This window comes from Daktulosphaira vitifoliae, unplaced genomic scaffold (genome assembly GCF_025091365.1).
Source record: "Daktulosphaira vitifoliae isolate Bord-2020 unplaced genomic scaffold, ASM2509136v1 Scaffold_3, whole genome shotgun sequence".
Taxonomy (NCBI): domain Eukaryota; kingdom Metazoa; phylum Arthropoda; class Insecta; order Hemiptera; family Phylloxeridae; genus Daktulosphaira; species Daktulosphaira vitifoliae.
Genome location: NW_026099574.1, coordinates 22,943,532 through 22,965,511, shown reverse-complemented (window position 1 = coordinate 22,965,511; position 21,980 = coordinate 22,943,532). Strand labels below are relative to the sequence as shown.

The window sequence follows — 21,980 nt, the reverse complement described above, 5'->3', positions numbered from 1 at the left end:
TGTTAAGTTAAATTCATTGAAATTTAACAATAAAATTGAAATTTTGTTGTTGTTTAATAAAGTACAAATATTTTGTTGTATAAATTAACACTTCTTAAATTAATATCCAAAATTATATAAGTTTGCCTTTAATTTAATAATATTAAATAATACTGAATTATACATCATTATTTATATTATAAAGAATGCAACGGCAATTTGCGGAAAGGTTCCATATGGTCTGGACTCCCTATAAACATAAAATCATAGTAATAAAGGTGCTAGAGGATTGTATCTCCCCACTAATCTACTTTCTAAAAATTATCTGGAAAAATATAAAATTTTTAAATACTAAAGAGTATCTTTCATCTCTATATTAACAAAATTACGTGTTATCTTTGACTACACAAATGTAAGAGATTTATTTCCTAATATATTAGAGAATAAATTGCCAGCAATCTTGATTTGTTCAACGTATGGGACCAACAATAAGATAAAAAAATAAACGTTCCTCTACGGGCCATTCTATGAAAAACGCCAAGTAAACCTTTTAAAAATAGTTATACCAACGAGAATTTTATTTTACCAATTTTTAAAATTATGTTTTAGCCTAAACAGTATCCCTTATGTAAGCTTATTCGGTAACTTAGGTACTTCATACTTGTCTTACAGATATCATCGAAACAAAGTACTATGAAGTTGTACTACGAGCAACATATTAAATACACTAGTGTGAAAGTTAATAAGGTACCATATGATTTTTTCGATAAAAAAATATAAAAACTTCATATTATTTATTGAAATAACAAAAAAAAATGTTCATGTAATACTTTTATTTAAAATAAGTAATTGTGGTGTTGAGTTCTGGGTGGTAATTAATATAATCATTTTTTACGTTAGGTCTACCTATAAATGTGTATTATAAAAAGATTAAAAATATTAGAAAAACTCAGCAGCATTATAGTTTTAACACAACTAAAAATTGTTCACTTTTGGATGAAAAATGAACGGTATTATAGGTTAGTTTTTTTATTATGTATTATTATTAAGTTTGTGTCATTAACAAATAAATAGTATTAAAAAACTACTGCGATAATAATAAAGTAATAATAAATTTTATTTTTATTTTAAGTTTATATTCATACACATAGTATTATTGTATCTCAGCAATTATCTTTTAATACTATTATTTTTTTCTATTAATTAATTTTAACAAAGCATTTTAATTCGATTATCCTTAATAATGACTAGAAGATTTATTATAATAATATTAATGATAATAATTAACATGTACTCCGTTCAAAACTTTGGATTTCTCTACGTTTATTTCAGTGGTATAAAAGGGTTAGTAAAATAATTGGCTGTCATGGACCAAATATTCTAATGACATTATTTCCTTCGTGCCCGTAGTGTTATATAATTACAATAAAATTGAAATTATTCCTTGTCACTAAGATTATTTTTAATACAAATAAATAATTTATGAAAATTCATATTTTTACTCTAAAATGAAATACTATAAATTACTTTAGAAATATTTGAGTTAACATATTTTTACATGCAGTTTAGTACAAAATCTTGACATTATTGATGTATCTGATATCATTAAAGACATTTGATTAAATTTTAACGCACCAAATAAATATAACTTATGCCACCCCTTCCATAAAAAATTTAACTTCTCCATCTTAAAAATATCAAAAATAAATGTAAACACATTATTTCACTGTACGATTAGGAAGTGTAATATTTGAAGAACAAATAAAGAACTTATCAAATCTATTAATTTTTATTGATTCATGCATCACCATATCAGAATGTGTGCTCAGAATTTTTATTAATATTTTAATACCCCTTTCGAATTATATCATTAACTCTACTCTATATTTAAACTCTTAAATATTTTCAAGGTGGGATGATTAAATCTTATTATCCGCTGAGCATACATATTGTTCCAAGAAATCATATGCAGTGTAAGATTAAAATTTGTTATTTCTTTGTTAACTTAATCAATATGCGTATTGATGAATAGGCTAGTATAAGAATAAAAATATAAATAAAATATGAACTTGAGTAATGCTGACCCTTTTTAGATATTTTTTAACACTCGCACCGAATTGATGTTATTAGGTTTTAATTAACTTAGCTTCTAAAATCAACATTTAGATTAAATTTTATGAAAGACTCCACAACAAATATATATAAAATATAATTCTTATAAATTTAAAAATCAATTACTGAGGATAAAAATATTTTTTATGTGGTTTACTTTCTATCATCATAGCATAATTTTTGAATACACCAGCTCTTATTTAAATATCTATAAATAATCAAATTTGATTTTTCCTCTTAAAAAAATAAAAACAATATATTTTAATTAATGATGTATCTATTATACTAGAATTACCATCACGAAATAGCAATACTGCTATTACAGTTATGTAGACCAATTTTAATGATTTAATGATTATAAACAAAACACAATTAAAGCTATGCTACGAAAAAAATACGGTTTTCGGAAATTCTTTTAATAAAACTCTTGACAGGAGAATTAAGCAAAGATTTTTTAAATCATATAACCCTTTCTTCACTAAACTTATCGTTTTGTTACTACAAAAACGTGTACTTTACTTTAGTTTTTAATACACAGGTATTTACAATAAAACGCACTTTAGATTTTGGCAATTGCCTTATGCGTTAATCAAGACTTGGCTGAAAATACAAATCAATTTTTGCAATTATGAAAATTTATCTATTTTTGAAAAATAGATGGTTAACAACAAAATTTCATCTTAATTAAGTTATATTATTATAGAATCTGTTATTTCTCACTGTCTCCTCAGGGTATGTATTAGTTAAATAAATTTGTAAAGCACAACAAAATATAAATAAAATTTATACATATACATATATATATATATTTAACAAATAAATGTCCAACACACCATATAAACAGTTGTTATTATAGTTAATTATATAAAAGTATATACATTACAATAAATTGTATTGTAAATAACATTTCTTCTCAGTAAAGACATTTTTATTGATACACGATTTAAGTGACAATATTAACGTAAATACAATTTTTGCAACATAATTTTTTTACTAACATTAGGCTTATATGACCGACATAATATGTATATCCTAAATCAGCATGAAATATTACAGAATACGCTATTATACTTGACTATAAATCTGAAGGGGCATCATCATAGTCATTATGTCTACACGTGTAATTTTATGTTTCCATGGGGAATATATTAAAGATAATAAGAAATTTTCTAGATGGAAGGCAATATTTTTTCAGAATTTAGACCACTGATTAAATTGTTAAATTTGTCGTATTATAAGAATAAACAATTAAATAAAATTGAAAATATTTGTGTAAAAATTAAAAATTTAAATTTAAAGTTAATTTTAGGTCATAAAATGCCATTTTCATAAAAATTATGATGTACTAAATACAAAATATTCAGATGCATCATTGAGGGTAGGCAACTTAGACACTTGTCTACTATTTAGCCAATCTTCATATGGCTTCAATGTATTTTAATCCTCTCTACTTACGAAGTAATGATTATCTTGTATAAAATGTATATTATATAAAATTGTTCTTTTGTCAAAAAAATGTTTATAGAATACATTTATTCTGTGCATTTTAATTAAAACATATAATTTAATTAACATATACAATTGAACAAGCGTCTTAAAATTATGTTTAGAGAAAGTTAAGACATAAGACAAGAAAAAAATTACATAAAAAGTAATTAGTTTTGAATAATATATTAAAAAATAATACATTGAATATACAGAATAAGTCACAAAAAAAATTACAAATCCAATAACTTTTGATGTAGTAAATATTTCACTTTACTTTTGATTTTTAATAATTGATATACGTTTGGTCTGTAGTTTTAACAGAATACATTTTTTTTTTAACTTATGTAGAAGAAAAATAGATTTTTTACAAATTTACGAAACTGCTAGTTTGTATTGGTGGTAAGGAATAGTAGTAGCAATGATTTTAGCACTGTTATTTCCCAATAGAGGAAGATTGCTGCTAATCAAATAAATAATAATAGAAACTGCTACTTTTATGTATCAATATTATTATTTTTCTGAACATACTCAAAAACTGTTATAAATCGCTATTTCAGCTAAATTACTATCACAGTTTAGCAGATTTAACACTTTTTACTTCAAATAATCTGTGCCGTTATTATCAACTACAAATGACAAACACTAACAAAATATTTGTTATGCTTGTAACATACTATTAATCCATCATATCTATTATGTCATGTATTTTCCTAGAATATTTTAGGGTAAATATCAGTAATAACATATGTCAATGTTATAAAGTATTTGAGTAAAAGTAATTAAATACTTTGAAGTAGTGAATACTAATTGAAATATTTTTATTTTGGAAGTATTTTATCGGTATTTTAAATACTTTTTTTTGATACTCAACACTTTTAAGTACCAATGTAAATAATATTTGAATAAATATTCCTTAAATGTTAAATACGTTTGCGTTTCTGTTTGTTTTTGGAAATATTATATTGTCATACCTCAAAATTTCAATGATTACAATATTTATAAATTTATCATTCATTAACTTTTACGTGAATTAATATCATGTTTTTCTCCTGACAACAGTGAATCAATGACAACTATTTTACCTACTACGAAAACTGACTAGTTTTTTTGATATATGCTTTGCTAAATAATTATTTAAATATTATTCTATATTTTTATAATTAAATACAGGGTGGCCCACCACTCACTGACAACTTAAATAACTTTTAATCCAGTTAATATTTTTAGCTGATTTTTTTTTTAAATATTAGTTAGACGTTAGGTCTATAGCTATATCTCAATAATTAATTTTTTTACATTTTATTAAAAATATTAATTATTTTTAAATTTTAAATAAAATGTAAAAANTTTCAATTTTTGCTCATAGAATGCAAATAAAAATAACAGTTTTGTTATAAATATCTTCAAACTTAATTATTAACATAAAAAGGCATTAAACTTTTATTTGAAATTAAATATTGGTTATAAATATGATATAACGAATATTCTAAATTTACATTTAAACGTTTTATATTTTTTGTTGAAAATATGTGCATTGTAATTCCAATCAAAGTTTAATATTTATTAAATGGTTTAAAATGAAAAATGCTGTTATGTAACATATGTTACATATCATCGCAAACATATTATAATGTTGTCTATTTTAATATTATTATAATTTATTAATATTTGCGATAGCTTAATAATTAATGTTAATAAATATCTTTATTCTTTGTTAAAATGCCAATAATAAGGTAAAGCTTCGTGATTTATTTAACCGAACTAATCGCAAAATGTTATAAACTTAATTATAATTAAATAAGTTATCATTCGTTAATATTCTGCTAAATATAACAGAATGAATATTTCAAAATAGTTACTATTATAATAAATCGATAAAAGTATTTTAAATATTTTGTATTCGTTTTTATGAATAAATTTATCTTGAAATATTTAAATTTTAAAATTTATAAAAAAAAAAATTAGGTCTTTATGTTTGCATAATAAATTTTGTGAAATACTATTAATAAGTACAAGTTGACTTGTACCGATCAATAATGTAATTCACTGTGATATTAAAATAATATTTTTCTAATATTTTATATTTTCTATTATCTTCACATTTTCTCTGGAGGGATTCAGTCCTCCGGAGAAATGTCAGGAAAAAACACTGCTCACTAATTTTTTTCTCCGCGTTTGAAATAATACTTTTTTTTTCAGGAAGATAACCTTTGCTTGTGCTTAGCTTTTGGGATTCACTATCTTCGTTTAGCCATCATCAGTTGGCTGTGTGTAATGACGTATGATATGTTAATCACTTTCCGAAACAATGTAAATCTTAATCCGCGACCAGAGCCAGTGAACGTGCTTATTTCCAGATTCGTACAATACAGTCTGTTTGCTTGGGGCATGCCATCCTTATCTGTAATAATAGCTAGTATTATGAGAGTTATGGCTAGTCATCAAGTAGTAGACAACCTAAATCCATATAACTGTTGGTGAGTAATAAATAGTGAATCATAATACTGGTATTACATAAATATATCTTAATGAAGCTATTTTTTATTATTCATAAAAATTCTCCAAAATTTCTTCTTCAAGTTCAGTATTTTTCAAAAAGATTCAAGTTTTTTAAATATTTTAAAATAATGAGTTCATAAATTAAAAAATTTAGGTATAATTCATTAGTTTTGATAAATAATTTAATATTAACGAGCCAATCCTTAAAATGCAAAATAGGATATCTAATTTAACTTTATTCATTAAAATTATAATAAATACTTAAACAAAAGTAAAAAGCACGTCAAATAAACCAAGTATAAAAACAATTAAAAATTTATCCAATAAATCCTACAAAAAACATTTATTAAATAGCAATTTTGAAATGTTAAATTTTAATATCCTTTTTAATTAATTATCTTATTCTATACATTCATTCAATTATTTATCAACAGTCATAATCAATGATAAAATAATTTATATTCTATAAAACTCGCAAAACACTTAATTTATAATAAATTTGTTATATAAACACCAGTATTGATTATATAACAACATTTTAAGTTAATATGGTATAAATAGTTGGTTGATATTACATTCTGGTATATATTTACTTAATTTTTAAACATGTTCATTTATCAGTCTTAAGAATCAGCATTACTGATTTCCAAGAAATCTCTAGAAATTATGCTTCCTGCCTAATTAACTTCTAGTATATTTAGATTTTTTATGTATCATAAAATATTAACAGGGAAAATATTAAATTTAACAGGGAAACTTTTTTAACAAGTTTATATTTCAAAGTTAGTATAAAAACGTAAAACAAAAATCTATTACGCTCATATCATATATATACATTGATATTTATGATTATCTAACAAATTTACATTACTATCATAAATCTCTTAGATGCGAATCCGTTGATTTTTATTTGATTTAAACAAAAAAATAAGTAATTGAAAAAGATAAGAGAAAATATCTCTCTGGTATTGAGATTACTTTTATTAGTATTAATATTACTTTTTCTAGTAGAAAAAGTTCTTGTAAATTTAGTTTGTGAAAAACATTTAAATCGGCCAGTTTTAACGATACTAATATTTTTTTATTTTTTTTTTTTTGAGATATCCTTTATAAAAAAATTTTAAGATAATTTTTCAATTTTTGTAGGCATTGTCTTTGTTTACATACAAAACAGGTTCTTTTGAAGTTTTTTTTGTAATATCGTTCTAGATATCTCTCAGATAACAAGGAGAATTTTTATTAACAGAAAAAGAAACATAATAAAATCCAATTTAAAAATAAAATATTTTTAGCTATTATTATGAATAATTATTTTTATGGATCGAAGTTAAAAATGAAATTTTAGTGCACAGCTTAAAAATACAATTTTCTTTAGAAAAATAAAATAAAATTTTGCTTAAAAAATGTGATATAATATATTTAAATTTGTAAATAATTATAAATATATATATATATATATATATGTTTTAGGTTCTTTGAAAAAACTATATACAATGTAACATTTGTAGGACCAGCGCTATGTTGTTTCCTCATTATAATGGTAACATTGATCCGTAGTTGGCTTACTATCAGAGCCACTGTTGGCTTACAAGTAAATAAAAAATCACGATTAAAGATGCATAAAAAACGTATGTTGCAATTACATTTATATGTCAAAATTGCCACTTTGCTATTTGCTATCAATGTATTTGGAAGTGCGGCAAGGAATAAATCACCCGACACTGATTCAATCGCTTGGATAGCTTACAACGTTGGACATTCGTTGCAAGGTATTCTAGTCGCTTTGGCTGTCACATGCAACTGTCAAGTGCTCAAAATATACACTAAGTCATTTGCTAAAAAACGGTGGCGTCGATGGACAAGAAATGGCAGTGAAGTTGCTTTATTCGACAAACGAGATAACGATATTAGTGACACTACTTATCTACAAAATCTAACTTGGGAACCGGTCCCATTACCCGTTTAAAATAAATTCAAAGTAAATGTTTTGAGATTTTTACATAAAATGACGAATTGTGGATAGGAAATGATTGGTACAGCCTTTCAAAAATGGATTTTACGATAAATGTGAAAAACTATGTGTTTAAAGGAACAAAATTATTATAGATCTTTATTAATACTAATATAAGCACTGGTGGAATAAAGGGGTGGGGGGTTTAGATCCCTTAAAATAAATAAAGTTATATGTATTGTTATATAAAAACATACTTTAAGGCGGGGGAAAATATATCATTAGCCCCCAATTTTTTATCTACCTCCGCCTATGAAACAAATAATAATTGATTTAGTAATGTAACAATCACATTATTAGTACAAAAACTTGTACTTGAAATAAATATGTATCTAGGTATTTGTAAAAATTAATTCTATGAAAAGTTTTGTACTTGTTTCTATTGTATATATAAGTTATAAAAAAAGTTCTTTATTTTGAAAAATAACTAACTTCAACTTACTAAATTTAATACCTTTAAGTCGATAATAAAAAGTTTGATATATTTTTATATCCAATAAATGTATTATCGATTAGTTCCTTATAGTTTTTTAAGGTAGATTAAAAATATATCTAATATATAAACTCTCTATTATATTTATATTTAGTTTAATTGAGGTTAATTTTAAGACACATATTAAAATCCCTTATCCTTTATATGGGTACCAACATAATATTTTTAATTTTAATAGACATATTTAAATTATTCATATAAAAGAAAACAATCTAATTGAAAGATTTTAAAAAAAAAAAGATAACTCAATTTTTCAAAAAAAATTAGGAAGCTGTAAAAGTAAGATATTTATATCCTTACTTGCCAATAAATTAAAAAAACGCTAATTTTTAAAATTATTTATTGTAAATTTTTTTTTTTCAATAGCTATGTTGTTCGTTTTAACCTTAATTTAAAACCTTCGAAATATGATTTTGAAAAAAATGAAGTTATCTTCTTTTTGCATAGAGATCTTATTAGTTCTTAATAACAGTATAACTGAAGTTGACGTTTTTAAATATAGACTGGAGGGGAGGTGGGGCTTACATTATTATCAGAACTAGAAAACATTTTTAAAACATTATAACATTTTATAACGCCTAAAAACGATAAACGTTAAAATATCAACAAGATTTTCTCTTTAATACATAAAACAAAATAAATGAAATAAAAAATAATCATATACAAAACGGTTTACAATTAAAAACATTATAAAAAACTTACAAAATGTTAAATGAGTTAATATATTTGTAAAACGTTCTAATATGATTAATTAGTTTTTATATTTTTAAAAAAATATCAGTATTAAAAATACTTCTATTAAGGTGAAAGGGGAAATATTTCTTAGCGCACATGGAAATAAATGAATTGCTAAATAAAATTAATGTGTCATTTTCTTAGAATATATACTATTATTAAGAACTATGTTGTCATGGCCTGGAAATTAATTTGAAAAATAAGTTAAAAATAAACTGGAATATTATATTGTATTTATACGAACTGGCTAGTAAGTTTATTTCTATAGTATGAATTATACAACATTGATTGTTGTAACAGTTAAAGCATTATTACTTGACAATTAAATAAGTTATAGAATTATACAGATGAACAGAGAGATATTTTACGAGTATACTTAATTAATGACTTATACAGTGTATTAAAGAAAAGATTAAATAGCTGATATTCTGTATTGAGAGTAATAAAAAGATAAAACTCGAAAATATTAAACTATTTTTTAAATAAAAAAAAGCAAAAATCAGTAATTTTGTAAAAGGGTTAAACAAAAAAAATTAAAAACGTATTCATAATGTTGACACAAAATAAAATTTAAATGTTTAAAATAACAAAAACTATAAACATATCAGTAAAAAAATGTTTAATTTACATTTAATTTAAAACCATATCATGATATAAAAAAAAAAATATATTTAAATATTTTAAAAATTATTATAATTTTTAAATATAATGTTTTTATATTATATAAAAACGAAAAGAAAATTTTTACTTACAAGCCCTTATTTATCATTATGTATTTCTAATAATCATTTCAACTACAAAATGATCTCGAGAAACCTTTTATAATTTTTTTTTTAATCTTCTTATATAACCTAACATTTTTATTTAAATTAAATTATATTTTTTTATTGAATAATTTTTTTATGATTATAAGTATTTTTATCTTTAAGTAATGATGTATTAATTATTAATAAAAAATAATATTTAAATAATCCATATCATTTTAATATGTATTAAGTAAATAAAATAAATAAATAAGTTATCGTTACTTTAGGTAGAATAGGTAGATTTAGAATTTATCAAATGTATTGTTAATAACAATTTTGTGTAATAATAATTATTACAAATATAAGTAGTATATTAATTATTTGGTGAACTTTTTAAAATACTAGGTTAGATTTGGATTTAGAAATAATATATGAATATTTATTGTATAAACTGAATTTGTTGAATTACATATTAAAACTGTTTAACCATTATTACTCATATTGTTCAATTTTTTTTTCGAGTACATGTCATTTATAAATCAGTATATAATAAAAATTGATCACTTGTGGCTAATTAATTAAGTAAAATTAAAACTATATTAAAAATATTATTAATTTAAAAAACTAAAAATTATTAAAAATATTAAACTCAAAGCCACAAAAAAATTAATGAAAAGTTGCGGATACGTATTTCGGAAACAATGTTACCATTATCAACGCTAAACACATACTCTTATGTATGTACTCTCCGCGACTTTTCATTAATTTTTTTGTGGCTTTGAGTTTAATGTTTTTAATATTTTTTAGTTTTTTAAATTAATAATATTTTTAATATAGTTTTAATTTTACTTATAAATCAGTAACATGAAATATTTATTCAGTAACTGTTTAACGTTGATAATGGTAACATTGTTTCCAAAATATGTATCCGCGACTTTTTAGTAATTTTTTGTGGCTTTTGAGTTTAATATTTTTAGTTTTTAAATTAATAATATTTTTAATATAGTTTTAATTTTATTTAATTAATAATCCATAAGTAATCAATTTTTATTATATAAATATTTATTCTTTCATCTTTTATGAAAGATAACAAAAGAATCATTGAGTATCCAAAAATTGTTTATCGAAACTTTTGAAAACACTGCAATGAATCTTAAATGTCAATTATTCAATTTTTATATCTTATAATAATCTTTTATCTTACACAAATTAGTTTTTATTTTTATAAATTACACTTATCATTTAAGAGTAAGAGTCAATATGAGTCCAAATATTTATTTTTTCGAATCAAAACATCTCTCCGTAGATTAGATTCTGGTGAACTCTGATTGCTTATGGAGAAATAATCGAAACTTACATCAAATTTAAGCAGACGAAATTATCACCATATAGATGACTTGATAAACCAATTAAAAATTTATAAGAATTAAAAAAATAAAATTTATATATTTTTTAAATCTTGCTTAGGTAATATCAGCTTTAATTTGATGTACAGATGATTCCCTGCAACCGATCAGTTCTGTGAATCAAAAAACCAATGTTTTTGATTTTTAATTTGAATAGTTTTTAGTTGGACACTCTTTTGATTTTTTATAAGATGGGTAGACTTTGGTTGATCTATGTAATTCAATTTTTAGAGATTTAATAGCGTATTCAATAGAATATTTTAACTAAAACAAACTAGATAACAAAAAATTTAATATTTAATATTACCCAGTCAGAATTCCTTAATAATTTATACTGTGTTATGGCTTTGTTCAATTGATAAATTATTCTATCACTTTTATTTACTTTTATTCTTCACAAAAGAAAAAAATGAACACATAAATATAAAAAGATACATTAATAACTTTATTACACAATTTAACGTGTGTAACTTTAATATTTGGTTACATCACTATCACAATAGTTTATTTAATAAATATTTGTATAATTTGGAAAAGTAGAACACAGTGAAATTATCTATGACTGTATCACAAATAATTTCCAATATCAATATATATTTATACATATATCACATTTATTTCCATACTTTAATGATACCATCACATGATCCAGAAACTAAAAAACATTGAGATGCCATACACGATGTAATATCCAATATTGAGCCAACATGTCCTGGAGCAGGTTGATCAGTAGCACATGGAGGCTCTTCATCTCCTGACATTACAGTACTATTTGATTTAGTACAAACTTCTTGTACAACATTTGTACCATCAACTAATCTACACCTAAAAATAAAAATAATATAAAAGCAATTTTCAAAATTCAGTGCGATTTAAATTAATTATAATATAAAAATTACTCATAACAGTATAGTGAATGACCCATAACATCACTAGCAGCTGGTATAGCAATATATGTGTCACTAGGTGATGTTAAATTCCATTTTCTAATTCTTTGATCTGTACCACCAGTCAAAAGTTCTGGGCCATGATCAGTATTAATTGAATATAAGGCACATACACTGTGATTGTTGGTCTATAAAATAAAATTGTTTACCTGTATTTTGATACAATTAGTTTTTTTGCTCATTATAAAAACTATTACATGTATAAAGAGTATAAAATTATAATAATAAAAGTAATTGGATTTGAAATGACACAAATTAAATTCTTTGGTTTTTTGAAAAAAAAAAAAAAAGAATTGAAAATGGGGATATTTGAAATTATTTAATCAATATAAAATTACTTGGCTATTTGAAAGAGGAGGAGCATTGCTAGCCCATAGAGTTTGTTGTTTGGAACCACTTTCTAAGTTCCACACAGTAACTTCATTGTTATCTTGCATGGCTGAAATAATCCAAGATGGTTCTGTGGGATGTTTTATAAGCCGCCTGACTCGTACAGCTAATTAGCATAATCAATTATATAATTATAAAATTTATTTAACATCATTATACATCATACTATCAATAAGCAAAAAATAAATTTTTAATATATTTTTTTAATAACATTAAATTAAATAAAAATATTAACTACTCTTAAATCTAAACAACACATCAAATTATTTAACAAAAATTTAAAAAAGATAAATCAATACATTAATTTTTAAATTTTGAATTTGAAAATGGTGTCAACAATAAAAGTTTTTTTATAAAAAACAAATTATTTTTATTTCATTAATTTAAACAATTACAATTTTATTTATTATAAAGCCTTTTTTTTTACATTCTCTTTCCAAATAAATATTGTGTAAGATTTATTATTTAAAAAAATACCTTTAGAATGAGCTATAGTAGCAATTGGTAATCTGAAACGTAAATCCCAACAAGTATGATAGCCACTACTGGTACCCAAAGTCAAACAACTTTGCCTTGTATCAAGACACATAGCCGTTATGATTCCTAAAAATCATAAAAAAAACTTTAAACTAAAACTTTTTATTAAAATTAAATGACATTTTAAAATTGCTAGAATTGATTTTCAAATAATTTTTACCTTGTTTAATATCATTATTTACTTTCCAAACTAATTTAGGAGCTCGAAGATCCCACCCTATAAGAGAGCCATATACAGTTGTATAAACAAGAACCATTTGAGATCCAGAGTCTAAGTATGCAATATCAACAGCACATCCATCTTCTTGCAAATCTAATTGCTTAGTTTGCATCACTGGCATTTTATTACTATTAGCCTCTAAACTATAACAAATTGGGAATTTTTTCTTCTTAGAAAAATGTTCAAATCATCAATTATTGAATCAAAATTTTATTTACTTTAGAACAACTACTGAGCCAGAATGACTAACAGTTGCTAATGATTGATTATTCCTACAGGTTGTCATTCCATATAATGCTCCATTTTGATGGTTATAAACTTGCTTTGACCGATTAGCAATATTTTTTCCTTCCATTTTTACACAATCCCAAACACGCACATAACTATCTGATGAACAACTAGCAAATAAGGATGTGTTTGGAATTGATACTAACCTAATATATTTATATAAAGAAAATATAAATCCATTTATTTAGATTAATTAATACAAAATGATTGTATAATAAACAATAATTTTATTTATGGTTACCTATTTACTGCACCTTTGTGTTCATGTAAATGTGCAACTAACTGTGATCGAAGTCTCCAACCTAGAGGTGGAAGTCTTGGTTTCCAAACTTCTTGTTCAGCCCATTCGTGACGTCGTATAGTCATTTCATAACAATCTTGGCGGTGTGAAATTAATTTACCAAGTTGTAATCTACAAGGTGCATAACGATCTACAAACATAGATATATTATTGTTAAGTTAACATAATTCAAATTTAATTACAAAACACTAACAATGAATGTATGACATATCATTAGGCCCTTCTATGCTATGAGATGGTGATGGCTGAACATCAAATGTGTATGAACTACCAACTGGAGATCTAATAAAATTAGAAAAATTAAACATTATCCAAATATAAATAAAAAATACAATATTAATACAAATTTTTATATGAATGTGTTGGTTTTGATGAATCTGGACTACCAAACATACATCTCCATTCTTCATTCATATTAGCTACAGACTGATCATCAGTAATTTTACGGCGATTAGAATTTGACAGTGGTTCTTGTAATTTTGAATGTTGAGAAGGGACTAATGAAACTGAATGACAGTTTTCATTTGATTTAGAATTCCCAATTTTTATCTAATGAATTAAATATATACACAGTATTATAAAATTTATAAGTTAATTTTAACACATTTTGAAAGACTCTTTACTTTTCCCTTAGTTCCATATTTATTGTCAAATGCTAGTTGTTTGTGGACTTTGAGAATGTGTTTGGATAATGCTATTAACTGATCTTCAACTACTTCAGACATTCCTTCCGACTCTAATTTTCTAATAAGCTGATAAAATTATTTTGTTAATTGTTTACAATTAAAAAATAAGAAACAATGTTTTAACTTACATTCCTGAGAGCACCATTTTGATGCATACATTGCGTAACACTTGGTAAAGGTATATGACCAGTATTAGCTATTGTCCTAGCTTTTTTACGTTCTCCTAGGGTTTCTATAAATGTCTCCAATATTGAACATTTAACAACAGTATCATAAATATTTCTTGATAAAGGTTCTTTAAGAGTATTTAAAACTAATTCTTCTCTATCAACTAAGATTATAGAATTTTTTAAGTAGGGTTTCATAACAGGTAATATTTTACATTGAACATCAACATCATCCAATATTCTTGCTGTAGCACTAAAACAACCTACTATCGCCTAAAATAGAAAAATAAATTAAGTGGCTATTAATATTTTATGTCCAGTCTTAAAATTTTGCTTGTAACAAAGAGGATGGGAAACCTATAATGCCCAACATAATAGAATTTGAAACAGTATTAACATGTTTTAGACTGAGCTATATAAACCATCTGTGTATAAGTTTTGATGAATACAATTTTTTAATATTTTCATTTATACCTTTTAATTGTTAAAAAAGATATTATCCTGTTATCAATACAAGTTCTGCCATTGTTAAATTTGCTTTTCACTTAGTCTAATTATAATTACAATATCAAAAACACAGCACAGGGGGATCGCGGCACAGTGGTGACGTGGCATAGTTGGATCAAGTATAATGATATCTGACAGTGATTAAAACACTATTAAAAAAAAACGCTTTGATGAAAATCTTTAGATAGTGTTTAATTTTAAAAAATTGGTGGATTATTCCAAAAGTTACATGATCTGCTATTTTCTTATTAATATCCTGAATGAAAAAGGGATTATTAAAAAATATTATTTCTCATAAAAAAATTGTGTTGATCCATACACTTTTCAATAAGTTATAGCATTATAAAGTTAAAAATGTAAAAAATAAAATCAAGAATTTTAACACGAAAATAGAATTTGGTAGCCATTTTCACCACGAAGACAAGTCCAGAGGTCAAATTTTTTTTTTCATAATAAAGTATATTACATTACCTTTAATTTAAGATATATATAAAAGTGTCAGACCTTCCGGAACACTTTCAAAAGTTAAGTTGAAAAAGTTGTCATTTTAAATCTCCCCTGTGGGCAGGTAAAGGGTTAAATTTATGAAAAAAATACACTAAATGATAAGTAAAGACATCAAGTATCTATATAAAAAAAAATTATATTGATATGTTCATTTTTGAAAAAGTTACGGCAGTTTTTAGTAAAAAAATTTCGAAAATTAGCGATTTTTAAATTAGTAATTTTTTTGGAGGTTTCTCCCATTTATGGGGAACGAGGGAAATTTTTTCAATTTTTGAGGCTAATGTCTTCGACTAGATACGATTTGTGATCTTTTTAAGTATTGTTGAAAGAAATCAGTTCTTTGGGAGCTGAGAAAGAGTGGTAACAGACACACAAAAAAAAAAAAAACACATCATGGTAAAATTTATACCTTCTCAGCTTCACATTGAAGTTAAAATATTATTGATAACAAAAAAATTTTTTTTATAGTCTAACATCGATTTGTACAGTTTGGTGTTGGTTACACAGTTCTATCTTTAAAACTAACTTTAAAAAAAATCAGTAAGAAAATTAAATAAAAAAATGTTTGTTCCTTTCTGGTTTCCTAATTTATTATGAATAGCACTAGTGCAATTACAGAAGCTGTACCCCCCAAGTTAAAAAATCTACACTTTTGTAAAAATTCAGATTATTTCATTAGATTATAGATTCAGTTTATTTTTTGTTATATAAATATATTTAAGGTAGGGGAAAATTAAATTAAACTTCCCTTCATTCAAGCACCATCCATAAATAATTATATTTATATTTTTTTGTTTTTTATTTAAACCACATATATAGCATACAAAGACAAAAATTCTTTATAAAAATTTAAATTATTTTCATTTTATTATCTAATTAAATAAAAAAATCAATGTTTTAAACTGTTAAATAAACTAGTCAAATTAAAAAGATAATTAGAAATATAATTAACTAGTTAAGTTGAAAATTAAAAGAAAAATTAACTTTTTAACTAGTAAATGTTCCCTCTTGGTGTACACTAAAATTATTTTTGAAAAATAAAAAAAGTATTATGTACCTGTCTTATCCATAAATTAGGATGTATAAGAAAACATGATATATCATTGATCAACTGGTAAAGAGAAGTTTTTTGTAATAAACGTTTTTCAATTAATAATGTCATAGCATTAATTGCTTTTTTAGCAACAAATTCTTCACTGTCAGTAAAACCCTATAAAACATAAAATGCAATATTTTATAAATGTATACATATATATATATATAACTTGAAAAAATATTACTTGTTGTAAAAGTGGACTCAATATAGGTGAACATTGAGAACCAACAAAAGATGCGACATTTACAAAGTTGTCAAAAAATGATGCTCGTAAATTTTTGTCTGTTTTGTCATTTAAAAATGTTACCATGTGAGACAAAATAACATCATTAGCTAAAAAATATTTTATTAGAATAAATACTGTATAAGATTACAATTATTTAACCTTAATTAATTGAATACCTCTTTGAGTTCCAAAAAATTCACAAAGTTCAACTATGTTACTATTAAGTAAGGTCTGTTTGACAATATTATGGCTGTCAGTGAGAAGAGCTGATACTGACTGTTGTACCATTTCGTGCAATGTGGCAAGTTCTGTTTCAAATGCACTAGTAGTTGGTTCATTATCATTTATTTTTTGACAGCATTTTAAAAACCTTAGGCCAGTTTGAGCTAACTGCGAAATAATTTGTGCAAAAGTTGTCCTAACTATTACAGCATCATCATGTGCAACCTAATATAATATAGTAAAATATATTAATAATTAACTATACAAATTATTATCAGGCGGCCTTATTGATAGGAACGGGATTTTTATGATTTAGTTTGGTTGATTTTTTGAAGGTATATGACTTCTGCTTTATTTAGAGAATGTGGTTGTTGCTAAAATTCTTTAGTGTTCATCTAAGAACTAATAACTAGCGCAGTTTAACCTCAAATAAAAGTTGTGAATGAGGTGTTTACTACACCAGCTCCTATTATACCCATTAAGTATTATAAATAGAACTAGGAATTATATGTATTTGTAAATTTCGTTTGAACCACTTTGAAGGGTCGCAAGTTTGTTCAATTTTTATAGGATTATACAGTAACATAGAAATATTTTGGGGGATAAATACCTCTAGTCCTCCCAAAATTTCAACCTTGGTAACAACATATTACTAATTTTTCAAGTTTATTAATTAAAGTTAGTATAGGTTGATGGTATGTTTAGAATAACTTAACAAAATTTCCAGCTTTATTTATAAATGAAACAATAAGCATTCTATAATCTTTAAGTAAAATTATACTTATCCACTCACATTTACTAATCCAGGAAAAATGTACTCAGGAAAAGTATTAGCATCACTCGGTTTTAGATTTGCAACTGTTGATAGCATATTATTCAGTGCATGTAAAGCAGATTTACGTACACCAGGGCATACATCTTGTATCATGTGAAACTAATTAATTTATAATAATAGATCATTTTATGTATATAAAATAATATTAGAAATTTTATGTATGTATTTAAAAAAAAACTTACTATGTATGGAACAATCCGATCTAAAACTGTTTCAGCAGAGCAATACTTAGATAACTCAAGTAAAACATCTAAAGCTTGTACTTTTGTTGTTGACAAATGTAATCCCCTTAAATGAAAAAAGTAATAAAAATCAAAATTTAAATTACTATCTGCTATGACACTTATTCATATGATAAAGATTTATTTGAATTGCTTTTTCTATTTGAATTTACCACAAAACAAATATTTAAAATTTAATTATTTAATTATTTAATTAAAAAAACTACTTTTTAATTTAGAGGTATCCATAAAAAAATATAAACTAAAAATTTTAAATTTCCAAAACAGTATATTTATTAATATACCTCAGTATTAATTAATTTTATGCAACAAAATGTTGGCATATATACTTATATTTTACATAAACTACAGTACAAACTGAATTTATAAAAATTACTTAACAATTAAATTTAGAAAATTTTACATATTAACAAGTTTTCTTATTTACTGAACACTCTGTACCCTTTATATATAAAGTTTGCTTTAAAAATTTAATCGACTAAAAAATTACCTTATACAGGATGTAACAAGTTGAACTATCAAAACAAGACCATCTGTACACTCAGGTGAATCATTAGATGGGAGTAACATATTAATAATTCCTTTAATATCACTTTTTAATCTAAAAATTAATGTAAAAGCAGACTTTTTGATAAGATGATATATTATTTAAATATTAAAAAATATACTAAAATAAAGGAAAGTACTTACCTATCAATTTTTTCATCAGGAGAAATAATAGGATCAGTTGCAGAAAACATTTGTAAGTAAGGTTGTAGAAAAGAGTAAAAATAATCAGGAAATATTTTATTTTTCTCTTCATCTAAGTATAATTCAGCAGAACAACGGTTAGAAGGATTCAGTTGTATCATTGATTTGATCAGTTCCTATCAAACAATTTATTAATTGACTTAATTATCAATAAGGAAGACAATAAACCAGAGGTTAAAACAATTACCAGAAAACCCTTAAAAAGTTGTCAAATTTTGTAAATTGAAACCTTTAAATTCTTAAGTTGGTTTATATTACATATTAATATAAAATCTTAAAATACTCAAAATACAATTATCTATAACAAGTTTTCTAATATTTGTTTCAACCCTTAAAATTAATTAAGAATTACCTTAATTCCCTGATCATCAATAGTATCAATATAAGTACTAGGGTCATATTCACCATTTCTATATGCTAGCAACTGTGATAGGTCAAAAGGTGGATGGCCATCTGTAAACATTTCTGCAATGGCACACCTTTAAGAAAATGAGTTTACTTAAATTTCATATTTATCTATTACTTCTAAAAAAAAATTCCTAATTATATTTTTATAGTTTTAAGATAATATAAAATGTGATTCCTGATATAAAATTATACTATGAATATTTAATGGAAACAAAAATGGTATCAAGTTTAACTATCATTATAGTGACATAAGCATTTAAACTTTTCAACCAAAAACATATTTTACTTAGGTATATAGATACCAAAGTTAATTTATGTTATGCTGGGCTCTTTAGGTTTTCCTGTCCTTTAAGAACTCATAAGTTTAACTTTACATACCCTGCTGAAAATATATCCATAGCTGGAGTGAGTTCTCCTTTTTTTATATCTTCAGATGGTAGCAGTTGATTGTTTACTTCTGTAGATGATTTTATAAATCTATTTACAAAAAATGAATTAGATTATTAATTAGAGTATTATGTTTACTAATTACCTTTCTGGTGCTATATAACAAAGTCGTCTACGAGATGTATCAAAAAAAAAAGAGTAATCAGCTGGATTGTCATCTGGTAAATATGTAGGTTTATAGGAAGCAATATCTGTTAATAACACCCAATTCCATGATGTAATCATAATATTTTCAAGTTTAATATCACCATGACAGACCTAAAATAAATTACTAGGGTAAATATTAATTTTTATATACTTAATTTATTTTAATAAGATACATACACCTAAAGTATGACATTGCCTTAGAGCAAATAAGATTTGAAATGCGATGAATTTTTTCTCTGTCAAAGTTAAAAAGGGTCTTGTACTTATACGATCATACAAACTATACTTAACATATTCTCGCATCAAAAATATTGCTTTATCTGTCATCTATCAACAGATTATTAAAATAAATAACTTTGATTTAAATACTTTAAATATTTTTGATTATTTCTTACAATAACTTTTTGAAAACACAAACAATTAACTGCAGATTGCAATTTTGATTTTATTTCCTCAACACGTACTCTATGCTTAATTAATGGTAACATTGGATCATGGATAGCAAATACTTTTACAACAATCATACCTTCTTGGGATTTTGCTCTTGCTACCTTAAAAAATCTTGTACTTCCCAAACTGAAATAAGATTTACCATGATAGGAGATTAAAAATTTTGTTCAAATAATTAGTAATACTTACCTGGCATCAAATTGTAATTGTGTATGATCAGTTAAATAGTGTTCAACTGGGAATATCTCCGAGGGAGCAATCCCAACTAGTTGATTTCCCATAGTTTAATATTAACGTTTTATTGAATAATATTTAAAATTTGACATTGGATTACTTAGATTAAAATAAATATAAATAAATAACATAAAATTTAATTAAAATTTGAGAAGCATCGTTCAAAAATAATATTATCATTTTTAGCGCAATCACACACATACATTGTTAACAGCTTTTTAGTAACAAGACACATCTTTATCAATAATATGTATATTATCATAAACATAAACAGTGAACAAAAACCACCAATTATGTAAGTTTTCAGCAAGATTCTTAGTTAATGAGTGTATTTTCTTAAATCACTAAAAATGAACTTCATTGTACATGTGCGTTTCCCTCCTAAGAGTAAAATATGAACTGTTAAATATTTTAAATTAAAATTTTTGACATATAATATATATTGAGAAATAAAAGTTATTGTTTTAAATTTGATTTGAATTATTTAGATCGTGATTGTTTGTTTAATAATAAAAATTATTAAATATTAATTTATATGTTTGAGTTTCAATGTTTTATAATTGTAATATTTTTATACAAGATTTTAGTTTCTAGTTTTAGTTATTAGTGAAGTGGACATAATGCACTTAGACATGTTGTGCACACCTCATACCAAATTGTCTTGATTCAGTTTACACACCTAAGTGTTATTACGTTATACCTATCATTGTATAAATAGTGGATTATCAAATCGCCCTCTATGGATGCCCAAAGAGTCCTGTCTTTCTGGCGAAGTTAAGTACCTCTATGGGTCTTAGGTTTTTGATATCTTCTTTTTCGGAAAAAGGTTTAATCAAGTATTTTGATCTTAGTGTACATAAAGCTTCACATTGGCACATTATATGGAATGACTCTTCCTCTTTTA

At 24.1% G+C, this 21,980-nt stretch overlaps 2 protein-coding genes across 2 annotated transcripts in view; one reads left to right on the top strand and one right to left on the bottom strand.

Annotated features, from left to right (window-relative positions):
- LOC126902357 (adhesion G protein-coupled receptor E2-like) overlaps positions 1 to 8,566 on the top strand; it is a 96,420-nt gene extending 87,854 nt beyond the window's left edge. The window contains exons 3-4 of the mRNA XM_050679527.1: positions 5,779 to 6,056; positions 7,549 to 8,566. Of these exons, the coding sequence (XP_050535484.1) occupies positions 5,779 to 6,056; positions 7,549 to 8,044 (774 nt within the window). The 3' untranslated portion in view covers positions 8,045 to 8,566. The remainder of the gene's footprint in view (positions 1 to 5,778; positions 6,057 to 7,548) is intronic.
- Positions 8,567 to 11,893: 3,327 nt separating this feature from the next.
- LOC126903081 (phosphoinositide 3-kinase regulatory subunit 4) lies at positions 11,894 to 21,264 on the bottom strand. The gene is made up of 24 exons (XM_050681045.1): positions 21,032 to 21,264; positions 20,788 to 20,968; positions 20,570 to 20,719; positions 20,331 to 20,503; positions 20,177 to 20,275; positions 19,743 to 19,869; positions 19,331 to 19,506; positions 19,131 to 19,241; positions 18,581 to 18,686; positions 18,357 to 18,497; positions 17,518 to 17,788; positions 17,300 to 17,448; positions 17,077 to 17,229; positions 14,967 to 15,278; positions 14,776 to 14,904; positions 14,496 to 14,701; positions 14,346 to 14,434; positions 14,093 to 14,282; positions 13,782 to 13,997; positions 13,504 to 13,706; positions 13,284 to 13,409; positions 12,755 to 12,912; positions 12,369 to 12,544; positions 11,894 to 12,294 (listed from the first exon to the last, which is right to left on the bottom strand). Exons 1-24 carry the CDS (start codon positions 21,121 to 21,123, stop codon positions 12,084 to 12,086), a joined length of 3,945 nt encoding a protein of 1,314 aa, XP_050537002.1. The 5' UTR covers positions 21,124 to 21,264; the 3' UTR covers positions 11,894 to 12,083.
- Between the last annotated feature and the right edge of the window lie 716 nt (positions 21,265 to 21,980).

Coding starts and splice junctions, on each gene's coding strand:
- LOC126903081 (XM_050681045.1), bottom strand. CDS start 21,123: ATGGGAAATCAACTAGTTGGGATTGCTCCCTCGGAGATATTCCCAGTT. Junction 20,276..20,330: donor TGTTATATAGCACCAGAAAG/GTAATTAGTAAA, acceptor TTTTGTAAATAG/ATTTATAAAATCATCTACAG. Junction 12,545..12,754: donor CTCCTCTTTCAAATAGCCAA/GTAATTTTATAT, acceptor TTTATTTTATAG/ACCAACAATCACAGTGTATG.